The 15,000-nt window shown below is 46.1% G+C and overlaps 1 protein-coding gene across 1 annotated transcript in view; it reads left to right on the top strand.

The window, feature by feature from the left end:
• Tat (Tyrosine aminotransferase) overlaps nt 1-15,000 on the top strand; it is a 96,096-nt gene that overhangs the window by 40,426 nt on the left and 40,670 nt on the right. Inside the window, exons 4-5 of the mRNA XM_080268029.1 lie at nt 11,584-11,742; nt 14,848-15,000. The exon at nt 14,848-15,000 is cut by the window's right edge and continues 39 nt beyond it. Of these exons, the coding sequence (XP_080124155.1) occupies nt 11,584-11,742; nt 14,848-15,000 (312 nt within the window). The remainder of the gene's footprint in view (nt 1-11,583; nt 11,743-14,847) is intronic.

Here is a 15,000-nt window from a genome sequence, read left to right as displayed (position 1 = left end):
CAACTACCACCATCATCATCACAATTCGCTTACTACAGCTACCACCACAGCTACTACCATCACCACCTCCACAGCTACCAAATCACCACCAAAACTACAATCACAACAACTAATACCATCACCACCACAACCATCACCCCCATTACAAACACAACCACCACCCCATCATCATAACAACTACCACAATCACAACCACACCATCACCACCACCACAACCACCACCCCCACCACTCCCACTACTTCCGCCAATGCAACCAAATTATCGAGGAAGAGGCATAATATTAACGCAATATCAAGAGCGTCAATGAAGCTTCGAACACTCAGGAACTTCAGGTATAATTCGCCCTTATTTTTCACCTGAAGGACTTTGTTAATGAGTTGATGGAAGCCGCAAGACGTCATTTACACAGAGTCCCTTAATGACTTCCGGAACTGTTTAAACGATGGTAATTAGCCAGGTCCAATTAAGCTTCTCATGGTCATGTCAAATTCAAGGTATTCTATTCCTGCAAATGCCAGACGATTATAATTAACTGAGATTAAATCGCGGTGGGGTAAGGGTGTTAATGATGGGACGATTAATTCTCTCGTGGTTTAGACAATTTTGGTATTATATTCCAGGTCAATAGGTCAACTCTGGAACTGTCTCCCTAAGCCTGTATTTCCCTTTGTTGGTGAGCTTCTAGTCTTTAAACGCAAAGGGTACAGACATCTCGAAGTGAACGGATTTTGAACAGATAAAAATTGGTAAAGCATATCTTGTTAGGTCAAATTTTAACCTAGACTTTGATATTGACCTTTGACCTATTGTTCTAAAAAAGGAAAGGGTCAATTTTTTACCTGACCCTCTATCCTTCCACCAAGTCTGGATAAAATCGGACAAAAACCGTTCACACACACACACACACACACACACACACACACACACACACACACACACACACACACATAATACCTGCTCTCCCCTCTCCAGCACGGGTGTAAAAAATAATCATGTGATATTTTCGTATTACGCAGTCGTGAACAAGTTGAAGTGAGGAGCTGAGGGCAGGACAGCCATCCACCACAACCACCACCACATTATTGCTACCACTGCCACCACCACTACCACCGTCACCACCACTGCCGCCATCACCAAACTCACTACCACCACTACCACCATCATTACACTCACCACCATAACCACCATCATCACTCACCACTACTACCACCATCATCATACTCACCACCACTACCACCATCATCATACCACCACTACCACCATCATTACATTCACCAACACTACCACCATCACTCTCACCACCACTGCAACCATCATCACACTCACTACCACCACTACCACCATCATCACATTCACCACCACTACCACCATCATCACACTCACCACCACTACCACCATCACCACACTCACCACCACTACATCACAACCACCACCACATTATTGCTACCACTGCCACCACCACTACCACCTTCATCACACTCACTATCACCACTACCACCATCATCACATTCACCACCACTACCACCATCATCACACTCACTACCACCATTACCACCATCATCACACTCACCACCACTACCATCATCATCACACACACCACCACTACAACCAACAACACCCTCACCACTACTATCACCATCATCATACTCACCACCACTACCACCATCATACACCACCTCTACCATCATCATCACACTCACCACCACTACCACCATCATCACTTACCACTACTACCACCACATCATACTCACCACCACTACCACCATCATCACACTCGCTACAACTACCACCTTCATCACACTCACCATCATTACCACCATCATCACACTCACCATCACTACCACCATCATCACATTCACGACCACTACCACCAACATCACATTCTCAACACCACCACCACCATCTTCACACTCTCACCACTTTTCACCACACCCACTACCAGCACGATCACCACCACCACTATCACCACTACTGCCAATCATCAGCCATACCACCTGCCATCATCATCGCCTCTGCCACTATCACCACCACACCAACCATCATCATCACCACTGTCACCACAAGTTTCACACACTCACCACCACCATCATAACCACCAACACTACCACCATCATCCCCACCACCACCACCCCCACCACCATCCATCACCACCACCATCACCACCAACCTCATCACCATTAGTCTGCACCTCAGCATAATGAGCTAAAATGTTGGTTTATTGGGACTGCAATGGATGGAACTCGGATCTCTCTCTCTCTCTCTCTCTCTCTCTCTCTCTCTCTCTCTCTCTCTCTCTCTCTCTCTCTCTCTCTCTCTCTCTCTCCATCTATCACTACCCTCATCCCCATCCCTCACTTTCTTCCCCTTCCTTCTCATGCCTCCTCTCCTTCCACGTCTCATTCCCCTCCCCCTTCCCTCTCCCTCTCCACCCTTCACTACCCCTCCTTTCTCCCCTCATTCCCCTCCCCCACTCCTCATATTCATCTCTCACCCCTCACTTTTCTCCCCCTCCAACCCTCACTTTCTTTCCCCCTCCACTCCTCACTTTCCTTCCCCCTCCTTCCCATCCCTCACTCTCCTCCCCTATCATTCCTGTCCACTTGGGGTCTTCATTCCATCGGCTGAATTATGCTAGTAGAGTTGTCCTTACCTTGAGGGGGTGAGTGGTACCTGTATGAACAAACTCAGGCTCCTATAACTCAAGTTAGTTCAATTTCTATCCAGCCTCATCTAACACCACCTAGAATCCGTGTTAGTGTGTGTGTGTGTGTGTGTGTGTGTGTGTGTGTGTGTGTGTGTGTGTGTGTGTGTGTGTGTGTGTGTGTGTGTGTGTGTGTCTCGCCTTACCTTATGGTGCTTTAAGTTACGACCCCACCGGGTGACTCACTCCCATAACACTTCACCTTAACTTTATCACCCTGTCTTAACCCTTCATCCATCACCCTTAGCCCCTTACCCTGCTTCACCCTCACCCTACCTCACCCTTATCTTCCCTCATCCTCATCTTAACCTTTCCTCCTTCACCCTTAGCTTCTTTTACTCACCCTTACCTTCATTCAGCTTAACCCTTCACCCCTTATCCTCCCTCACCCTCATCTTAATCCCCCTACTCACCCTTAGCCTCACCCTACACACCCTCCCTCACTCTTATGTTCCTCTAATCACCCTATTATTATCCATACGGCAATAATATACTGAAATTTAAGACTGATGCGGATATTCGAATTTGTAAAGACGCGGGAAAGCATATTTATTGAGAGTGTTGGTGGTCAGGTGGTTAACGTACTCATGTAGCGATGTGCGAGCTCCGGATCCAGGGTTCAAACCCAAACAAGGGCGGACATTTAAAGAGGGTGTTGGCAGTGTGTTCTATCATATGTTTGTATAAGTTCTAATGATGGCACACACACACACACAAACACACACACACACACACACACACACACACACACAGCCAACACAACCCTTTCACATGTCCCATTCTACCTGCACACAACCCACCCCCCATTCGTACTTCACCAACATGGAAGAAGGGCTAAGTCTGACTATCACTCTCTCCCTCGCACGAAAAGGTCCAATCCTGCAGTTGACCTCACATGAACTGATGCAAAGGGTACTGTACATATATTTATTAGAGGGGGACGGCGGGGTAAAATTCCATCCACTTACCTGTCACCTGATCTGAGTCACGTCGGCCAGGTGTGTAGATGACGGGAGACACCTATGGACAACCTGTAATTAGAGGCAGAGGCTTAGGATAGAAAGAAAGTAAGTGTGTCTGAGAGCTATAGTATTTTCACTCCAACCTGGCCTAAAATTTCTCTCTTTCCATCTTGAATGCTGAGTACACATATGATTAGGGCTAAAATACAATGCTAGTCATCAAGAAGTGCTACGGAAAGGATGTGGAGCCGTAACATTGTGGAATATGCCAAGGACGAAAATCTGGGCCAAGTCAAAGTGAAAAGAGTACAGTGACCGCATACTCTGCTGAATAAAATCGTCTGGCGTTAACTGAAAAAAGAATACTAGAGTTGTCCCAGTCACAAGGGGGTTAAAACAGAGACAGACTGCATTAAATAACACACGAACAGCAACCCCTCCAAGACGATTTTTTAGGTATTTTATTCCTGCTATTTCTAGACGGTTTTTTCATCCACGAGAGACGGTTCGAAGTGAAGGTGTTGAATAAATCCTTCCTTAACCCCTTTACTGCTAGCGGTTTGTCCTGTGCTGAGGAAAATCGTCTGGTGGTAGAAATGAGGTACTCGGGATGAAGGGGTTTGACGTACCATTAGTAGATAAGTAGATAAAGAGGTACTGGGGAGCCTCCTTGACCCACGACGATACGACCTATGGCTTGAGTGACGTGTTTTGTGACGTCACCAATACTATCTATACATACCTCCTTCCCCCTGTCCCCGCCTCTCTCTCTCTCTCTCTCTCTCTCTCTCTCTGTGGTGAAGGACAGCAGGACAGAGACAAGGCAAAGACAGTGAAATGAAAAGAAAATAATAATAGACTATGATATGTGAAGGTTCATGACAGTTAGTGGGGCTCGAACCCACCCCAGAACATCCCCCCAACGCGAACCCAGTACCAAACCGAGTGAGTATACGTTAATTTGCACAGAAGGATGGTTGCACTCTTTTTAACTCAACCAAAAGACGCACTTTTCATTTTAAGACACCTCCAGACGATTTTACTTAGCTTAGGAGGGGTGTGCAGAGGTGAAGGGGTTAATGAAGGCTGTCTCTAACCCCTCCAGTCAGTAAATCTCCCCCAGACTAAATAAAATCGTCTAAAAAGGCAAAAATAAAGAGTTAAATTAAATCAGAGAAAATAATGGCAGTGATAAACCGAAATGGCCTCCCTACTTTCTCTCCTTCTCCCTCCCTAATTAACCTCCCTCTTGTCTCCTCTTAACTCCCTCTCTCCCCTCCCTCTTTTAACATGCTCCCCTCTCTCCCCTCCTCTCTATTCTTTCTCCTCCTTCCATCTCTTTCTCATCTCTTCATTTCTCTTCCCCTTCTGTACTCCCTCCTTCCATTTTTCTCCCTCCTCCTCCACTTCTTTCCTCCCCTTTTTACTTCCCCTGTTCCTTCTTCTCCTCTTCGTCCCTCCTCCCACTCCTCCTGTTTTCCCCTCCCTCTTCCCCTTCCTTTACTCCCCTCGTCCTTTCCTCTTCTTACCTATTCCCTCTCCTTACCTTGTTACTCCTCCCCTTCTCCCCATTCCCTTCCCATCCACCCCCTCAATAACCCCCTCCTATTCCTCCTTCCCCTCCCCCTTCCTTACATCATCCCCTCACCCTTCCCCTCCCTCCTCTTCTCGTTCATATCTTTCCCTCCTCTCCCTGCCCCTTCAATCCTTCCCGTCCCCCTCCAAACCTCTCCCTATTTCCCTCCTTCCTCCCCTCCCTATATCTCTCCCCTCTCCCTTTCCCCTTCTCGCCCATTCTCCCCCCCTCCCCTCCCCCTCGACCTTTCCTTGTCTGACGATACCTCACTCAATAATTTGTGGAGGGTCCGGTGTAGTCCTCTCTCTCTCTCTCTCTCTCTCTCTCTCTCTCTCTCTCTCTCTCTCTCTCTCTCTCTCAAAAATACTGACAATGCGGATATGCTGCACCTCAGCCACCGTGTCTGGATGACGGACGGACGCTAGCTGAGAGAGAGAGAGAGAGAGAAAGAGAGAGAGAGAGAGAGGGGGGGGGGAGAGATACACAGAGCACACAGACCTTAATTACCTTTCGAGGTGATAAGACATTAAAGCAAAAAGAAAGAAATAAACAAATCGTACAAATATAATAAAAAAAAAGTACAGTAGAATGGAATGGGGAGGGGGAGCGCTGGGGGAGAGGGAGGGGGGGAATATGGGAGGGATTGGGGCAAGGGGATGGTAGGAGTAAGGGAAGGATTGGGGTAGGGACGAGGAGGAAATGGGGAGAAGGGAAAGTTCAGGTGAGAAGAAGGGGAGGAGAAGGGATGATGTGGATAGGTGGTGTGGGGAGAGAAGGGAGGGGTAATGAGGGATGGGGAGGAAATGGGGGAGGGGGAGCATGGGGAAGGACTGGAGTGGAGGAGGGGAGGATTTGGGGTGATGAGGATAGGCGGTAAGAAGATGAATAGGGAAGAGGTGGAGGAGTGTGGGGTGGAGAAAGGGGTGGATGATGGAACGTAGGGGTTATGGAGTGGAAGGGTCGGGAAGGGTGCAAGGGATGTGGGGAGGGGGATGAGGTGGATAGTGGGGAGTAAGGGTGGGAGATTGTTGTGGGGAAAAGGTGACATGTATTGGTTAGGGGGAAAGGGTGGGGTGGGGTGGGGTGGGGTGAGACAGGAGGGCGTAGAATATAATACACACGAACACGACGGCAAAACCTGTACTACAATATGCCGGGGTGAGGGTAGGGTTGACATGGGTGGGGTTATACTGGTGTGGGGTGAGGGCGGGCTGGGGCTGCTTGGGGTGGGGCCATGTTGAGGTGGGGTTGGATGGGGTGGGGTGATGGAGTTGGATGGCAGGGGGGGTGTGGGGTTCAGGAGGGGGTGGGGTTGGTTGGGATGGAATTTAGTAGGGATTGGGGTGGTGGAGGGAGTCTGGAGTGGAAGAATGGAGGTGTGAGGAAGAGGGAAAGGCAGAGTAGGGTAGATGGATTGATAATGATGATGATGATGATGATGATTTTTGGAGTAAAAAAAACATGTATGGTAAGGATGAGGAGGGTGGGGGGATAGAGGGGGTGTTGAGTGAGTGGGGGAGAGGGTACGGAGTGTGTGGGTTGTGGAGAAGGGACGAGGTAAGGGGGGAGGGTGAGGTTTGGGGGAAGGTGGGATTAGAGTGGGGGAGAAAGGAGGCAGGGTCGGGGGGAGGAGGTAGGGTGAGGCGGGGGAGGGGTGAAGATGGAGAAGGGATGGAAGGGGTATAGTGAGAAGGATGAGGTAAGAGTGTGTAGGGAGTGTGTAGGGTGAGGTGTTGAGAGCTGGGGTTGAGAATGGCTTATGGTGTGACGCTGGGGGTGGTGCGAGGAGGGTGTGATGTGGTGTGAGAGGTGGTATTAACAGCTAAAGCGATGGCGGTGATCAGAATAACACCAACACACACCAGATCTTTGTAATTATCTGACGCCTAGAAAAATAAATAAATACATAAATAAACAAACACTGCAACCACTAACACGTGCTTGCAATGACAAATGAATACAAATATCTATCAGTTGAGGTTTGAAAAAAATATTCTGAATCAGTTATTGTGAATAACTTATAGCTGCGGTCAAAATAAATAAATAAATAAATAAATAATGAAATAAGCATCCCATAGCATGTTTCAGTAATACACTCAGTTACTTTACAACCTGAGCCCAATAAATGAATGAATAACGAAGACCCACCCTAATAAATGAATGAATAACCAAGACCTGTGACCAATAACTGAATGAATAACTGAATGAATAACTGACAGAATAACCAAGACTCACCCTAACAATTTAATGAATAACTAAGACCTGTGACCAATAACTGAATAACTGAATGCATAACTGAATAACTGAATGAATAACTGAATAACTCTCCCACAGGTGTCTACAATCAACACAATCAGTAGGAGGGCATTTTTTTCTTTTCTTTTTCTATTCATTTTTCGCTAAATCCAGACCACTTTATTTCCCCTGTAATAAAGATCTAGTAAAGCCAGCCTAGTAAAGCTTCATCTATAAATAAAGTGAATCATTTGACGTCAGATTTAATAAAGGACTAGGGACGTCATCGTACTGAAGTGGTTTGACTCCCTACTTTCTGAGAGAGAGAGAGAGAGAGAGAGAGAGAGAGAGAGAGAGAGAGAGATTCACAAACTGACTTACGACAAATTCTCTCTCGTAATTATGACTTTTTTTTTTCCCTTTTTTTGAGGAAGTGCAAAAAAAGTATAGAATTTTTCCATGTCGCTTTTTCCATTATAAACGATTTTTATTTGAGGGAAAAATTATAATGAGCTATTATTATTATTTTTTTTTTTTTAGGAAGGAGGAGGGAAGAGGGTTGTATAATCTTTCCACACACACACACACACACACACACACACACACACACACACACACACACACACACACACACACACACACACACACACACACACACACACACACACACACACACACACACACACACACACACACACACACACACACACACACACACACACACACACACAGTCATGTGAAAAATATTAACTGATTACGTTTTTTTGTGCAGGAAGGAAAAGAGAAAAGATTGCAGAATATTCTCTGTCTGTCTGTCTGTCTGTCTGTCTGTCTGTCTCTCTCTCTCTCTCTCTCTCTCTCTCTCTCTCTCTCTCTCTCTCTCTCTGACCTAGCTGGCTCGTGCTTGTGAAAGTTAGCACACCTGAGAGAGTGGGGGAGGAGGAGGAGTCCAGGGAGGAAAGGAAGGAGGGACAGAGGAGGGAGAAGAGGGAAGGAAATATTGAAGAAAGGGGGGAGAGAGAGAGAGAGAGAGAGAGAGAGAGAGAGAATCCACCATCCACTCCTGTATTTCACCATTACACTCCGCCCCTGAACAGCATTTTGTAAAGAAAAAAAAAAGACAAATGGACTATATCTGTCTGGAGCGCCTTAATCCACGTGACCACCAGGCTTCCAATGATTACTTTGGCTTGTTTCCCCACTGTATAATAATTTGGAGGTAGAGCTACATCGAGTGAGTGGATGGAAGGATGGATGCAAGGTCAGGAGAAAGAACAGGTCACTCAGTGCGCACCAGCCGGGCCCATGATGACGTCAGGAGGCCCCGGTCTCTCTCTCTCTCTCTCTCTCTCTCTCCGACGTTCCTTCCACATTCTTTTTTCCCTCCCTCACTCTCCCCTTCCCTCCATCATTTTCCCTTACACTCTCCCTCTCCCTTTCCCTCTCTACCCTCCCTTCACTCTCATCTGTTCTCCCCTCCTCATTTTTTCCTCCTCCTCATCCTCTCTCTCTGCTTTCCTCATTCCTTTCCACTTCACTCTTCCTTCATTCTTACCTCCCATCATTTCTTCTGCGATTCATTTTTCTCAATATTTTCGCGTCATTATTAGCAACTTTACTTACCCCCTCCCCCATACCCCCCCCGCCCACACCCCATCATCTCATGTCCCCTCTCCTATCCCCCCCCTGAGTTATGGAGCTCAGAGATTCCCCCTCCCCTCCCCGTCCACTCCCTCACCCATTACCCCCTCCCCCACACCCTCCCTCTCACCCGTTTTGACATGCAGTATGAACAAGGAAATTGTCGAATCTTCCTCTCTCTCTTATTTTAATTTCAATAAATAAATCTTAGTTACGACGAGAGAGTTACTGCGGATTATAACTTTTCTGCAGGATGAATAGGGACAGGGAAAAAAAAAAATCACTTCCTTCTCTAGTTCTTCCTCTAAAAAACATATCTAAGTTACGCCTGGAAATTAATCGTTAAATATGCTTCAGTATCCCATGTTTAGGTCCCAAGGTATACCCATTTTCTATTCCCGGGGACTGACCTAGGGATGGATGGAATGAAATAGGTTTTACATGCAAATTTTATGGATTAGCTCTCTCTCTCTCTCTCTCTCTCTCTCTCTCCATTATTCATTCTAACATTTCTCTCGTTTCGTGATATTTCTCTTGTTTTTCTCTCTTCCTCCTCGTTTTCTATTTTCTTATGCTTATTTCTATATTGGTGTTCATGCTGCCCTTTCTTTTCTTCCGTTTTCTATTGCTCTTTTCAATCCCCTTCCCTCATTATTTTGCTCCTCCTCCTCCTCCTCCTTCTTCCTCTTCTCTCTCTCTCTCTCTCTCTCTCTCTCTCCTCCACGACCCCCTTTCCATTGATCATCGAGCTTAATAGGTAACTTCATACCATCATACAATTTCCTTCCTTCCTTCCTTCCTCCCCCCTTCTCTCTCTCTCTCTCTCTCTCTCTCTCTCTCTCATTGCCTTTTTTTTATCTATCTTCTAGTCCCGTATATTTTGTGATATTTTTATATCATCCACCTATCTATCTATATATATATATATATATATATATATATATATATATATACACACACAGTGCACACAGAATATTTAGACCGTATTAAAGCATGTTGTTACGCTCTGAGCATGTTGTATGTTGTAAGCGGAATCTGAGTGTGGTGATGTAATTTCTCAATAAAATTTGAGAATGTTGCTATTTTTTTCGAAACTGACTTTGAGAACGGGGAAACCAAGAGATGGACGGATGGAACAGAGAGATGTATGAGAGGGGGGGGGGTAGGGTGAGCTGGAGAGAGGGCAGCCAAATGGTAGAGTACAGGGCGACGTGGAGGCGACTTGTTTGTGGCCAACCTTTACGGAACTAAGGCGTCTGACACTAGATAGATCGACAGATAGGCAAGTAGGCAGATAAACAGACAGATAAACAGTTCATTTTTTCCTTCATGGATTTTGAGTATGTGGCCTTCTTTTTTCCTTGACCCATTGAGTGTGGTAATTGTCTGTGTGGCTGGAGCTTCATTAAGTTGCTAATAATGGCGATAATCACAGGGTTGCTATATATTGAAAAAAACAATGTGGTGTCAATTTTTTTTTCTTACCCTGCCTTTTCAGTCATATGGTCCTTGTTTACTTGTTTGTTTCTTTCGTTTTTCTTGTCAGGCTTTTCAATCACATTTCCCCTGTCACACTGTTTTTCTTTCTTGTTTTTTAATAGTGATAGAGGCTTAGTTTAATCAATCTTGCGGTTTGGTTATTGGGCTCTGTTCTTTTCAGGGTATATATTTTCTGTCTCCTTTCATTCTTATTATCATCACATGTGCTAAAAGATGATGATGATGATGATGATGATGATGATGATGACGATAATGATAATGGTGGTGGTGGTGGTGGTGGTGGTGGTGGTGGTGGTGGTGGTGGTGGTGATGATGATGGTGGTGGTGGTGATGATGATGATGGTGATGATAATGATGATGATGATGATGATACAACTAAACGATTCACTTCATTTTTTTTTTCTTTTTTGCACAATCTCCTTCCACAATATTTACATACAATGCTGCTTCCCACACCACACGACATCATGTGGTTCTCTCCACTTTAAAAAAAAAAAATATTTAATAATTTTTTAAGATGATGTTGACGTTCCGAGACTATTAATTTTTGGGGGGTTAGATACTTTTGGCTCTTTTGATGATGATGATGATGATGATGATGATGATGATGAATTTCGTTTTTGTCGCTGCAGATGAAGGACAGACAAATCACTATTTTTTTTTTTTCACACGTCACATACTTGCAAATTTCCTGATTTGTTTTTCGTATTTCTTTTCACGTCATATATTTTCCACTTCCCTCCTGATTTTTAAAGTTTTTTTTCACGTCAAATATTTTCCACTTCCCTCCTGATTTTTTTTTTCTTTCCAGGTCATGTATTTCCACTTTCCCCCTGTTTTCTTTATTTCTTCTTTTCACATGTCTTCCTCCTTTTCACATAGTCCCCTTTTGCCTCCCACAGGACATCGTGCTGTGCTCAGGCTGTAGCTGTGCACTTTTCACTCACTTCCCTCTTGCCTCCCACAGGACATCGTGTTGTGCTCAGGCTGTAGCTGTGCACTGGACCTGGCCATCACGGTGCTGTGCAGCCCAGGTCAGAATATACTCATGCCCAGACCCGGGTTCCCACTCTACACCACCCTAGCCATGGGCCTCCACATCAACACCAGGCACTACGAACTGAAGGTGGGTGGATGGGTGGGTGGGAGAGTGGATGGGTGGGTGAAAGACTGGATGGGTGGATAGGTGGGTGGGAGAGTGGATGGGTGAGTGAAGTCGAAGGGTGGATAGGTTAGCAGAGGAGTGGATGAGTGAATGGGCTCGTAGAAGAGTGGAAGGGTGGATGGGTTAGTGGAAGAATGGAAGAGTGGAAAGGCAGCTGGTTAGACTTGGTGACAGAGGAGAAAGAGGAATAGGAGTGAAAGGATCATAGGTTGACAACTGAGTGGATGGATTGGTTAGGTGGGTGGACGCACTAAAAAACACATGAGAGAGAGAGAGAGAGAGAGAGAGACTATGCAACTCACCACACACACCAAAAAAAATCAACAAAAAACGAGAAAAAAGTTGTCTATTTCGCTTCCTGAATCCAAACTTGCAAAAAAATATAATAAAAAATTAGGGAAAAAATAAATATTTTTTCCATTCTAACCTTCACATCCTCCCCCCCTCCACCCCAAAAATCCCTCCCCTACTCTCCTCTTTTTCTCCCTCACCCCTCTTCCCTCTTCCTCCATCCTTCCTTCTTCTTCCTCTTCCTCCTCCATCTTCACCATCACCTCTTCCTCCCTCCCCCCCTCCTCTATTCTCTCTCCCTCCACCATCTTTTCTTTTTCTTTGCCCTAACCTTCACACCTCCCTTCACGCCCCATCCCTCCTCTCTCTCTCTCTCTCTCTCTATCTCTCTCTCTCTGACCCCTTGCCATTTCCTCTCCCTTCCCCCCCCCTCTCCCCCTCACTTCCATGACTATCATCTCCATCCTTCTCTTACCAACCTTCACCTTACACCTCCCCTCCAACCCCATCCCCCCTCTGCCTTCTCTCCCTCCCTCACCATCACTCCCTCCCCTACCCTGTCCTCCCCCACCGCCCAACCTCTATTACACTCTCATCCCTCCCCATCAAGACTTATTAACACTTTCTATCCTACCCATTATCACTCAGAATATTCATTAGAGAGAGAGAGAGAGAGAGAGAGAGAGAGAGAGAGAGAGAGAGAGAGAGAGAAGGTCAGATCTTATATAACGTAGCCATATTAACCTTTTAGCTCCAAGGGTTCCTGTGTAAGGGATTGTACTGGAAGGATACTAAGCGTACCGCCCTCCGCCTATCAGCTCATAGTCGCGAAGCTCATAGGTCTCTACCCCGGAGTTCCCTTCTGTATTAACTTCTGAAAATGTCCAGTTTCGTTCTAGGGCTAAGGGAAAAAACTAACATATTTATCCCTATTCAATAACGATCCAAACTTCACTGCCATATTGACCTCAGCTTCTTCTTCTTCTTCTCTTCTTCCTTCTCCTCCTCCTCCTCCTCCTCATCATCATCATCATCATCATCATCATCATTCATCATCATCATCATCATCATCATCTTCTTCTTCTTCTTCTTCCACCCCACGTTTAGCATCTACCTATTTACTTACCAGCCTCTTTTCCTATCTATCAAACTACCTACCTACCTACTCACCTACCTACCTACTAACGTACCTACCTATCTACAGTATTCAGCATCTACTTACCTACCTACCTACCTATCTAGTTGCTATCTCAAATACCCACGTCCGCCTACTTATTTACCTACTTACGTACCCGATTAATCAAACCATCGCACACCCACCAACCTACTTACCTACCGACCTACCTACCTACCTGCCTACTTACCTACCAACCTACCTACCTGCTTACCTACCTACCCATCGGCCCATATACCCTTGTTATCTTCTCATCAGCAGGCCAATTCTCTCTCCCTCTCTCTCTCTCTCTCTCTTTACTTTCCTTGCTCCTCTTTTTTCGCCTATAGTCTTACTTTTTCAGCCTCACTTTCCCTCTTAATGGATAAAGTTTTCTCTCTTGCTCCCACTCTCTCTCTCTCTCTCCCTCTCTTTCTCTCTCTTTTCTGTCACCTACCCATCTTATATCTTCCATTTTGAAATTCCATATAAATCACATTCCTGCACTGACTCTCTCTCTCTCTCTCTCTCACATTCCTGCACTGACTCTCTCTCTCTCTCTCTCTCTCTCTGAGCTGGTCTATAGGCGGAAATAGGCTAAGTCTCGGCGTTTACAGTAGTCAACAACTTTCTTCCTGGCTCTTACTTTCCTATCTCATTTCTCCCTCTCTCTCTCTCTCTCTCTCTCTCTCTCTCTCTCTCCCTCTCTCTCTCTCTCTTTTTACTTTCCTTGCTCCTCTTTTTTCGCCTATAGTGTTACTTTTTCAGCTTCACTTTCCCTCTTAATGGATAAAATTTTCTCTCTTGCTCCCACTCTCTCTCCCTCTCTTTCTCTCTCTCTCTCTCTGTCACTTTTTTCTGTCACCTACCCGTCTCGTATCTTCCATTTTGAAATTCCATATAAATCACATTCCTGCACTCTCTCTCTCTCTCTCTCTCTCTCTCTCTGAGCTGGTCTATAGGCGGAAATAGGCTAAGTCTCGGCGTTTACAGTAGTCAACAACTTTCTTCCTGGCTCTAACTTTCCTATCTCATTTCTCCCCCTCTCTCTCTCTCTCTCTCTCTCTCTCTCATTTACTTAAAACACCCGCCCCTCTCTCTTCACACCCTTTTTCCTCCCCACTTTCCCACCCACACCCCACCCCATCTCCCCTTCCTCCCTCTCCCTCACTTCTCTTCCGTAACCCACACCCCACCTAACCCCAACTTCTCCCCAATCCCACTTTCTCATCCCCTTCCTCACTTGTCCCCTAATTCCCCTTCTCTATATCACCCCTTCCTCCATTTCCTCCCCACTCCCACTCCTAATCCCCACTCTTTCTCACCCCCTTCCTCCCCTTCCCAGTCCCCATTCATTCACACCCCATTCCTAACTTTCCCCCTCTAATTCCCCCCACTCTATCACACTCCCTCCCTTTCCTCCCCAATTCTTCTCTCTCCCTTCCTCCCTTTCCTCCCCAATTCTTCTCTCTCCCTTCCTCCCTTTCCTCCTCACTCTTTCTCTTACCCTTCCTATCTTTCCTAATCCCCACTCCTTCTCACCCACATCTCAGTCTCCTAACCCCCACTCTATCCCACCCACATCCCACCTCCCTAACCCCAATCCCTCTCGCTCCCCACAGCCGGAGAAGAACTGGGAAGTGGATTTGGAGAGTCTGGAGGCAGGAATTGACGAGAATACGGCTGCTATCGTGGTCAACAACCCCTCCAACCCCTGTGGCTCTGTGTACTCTAGAAAACATCTTGAAGACATCTTGGAAGTCGCCCAGAGAAAT

This window comes from Coenobita brevimanus, chromosome 26 (genome assembly GCF_032717465.1).
Source record: "Coenobita brevimanus isolate Jiangsu-jjx chromosome 26, ASM3271746v2, whole genome shotgun sequence".
Taxonomy (NCBI): domain Eukaryota; kingdom Metazoa; phylum Arthropoda; class Malacostraca; order Decapoda; family Coenobitidae; genus Coenobita; species Coenobita brevimanus.
Note: the sequence above shows the minus strand (reverse complement) of the source record. Positions and strands in the feature narration are given on the sequence as shown.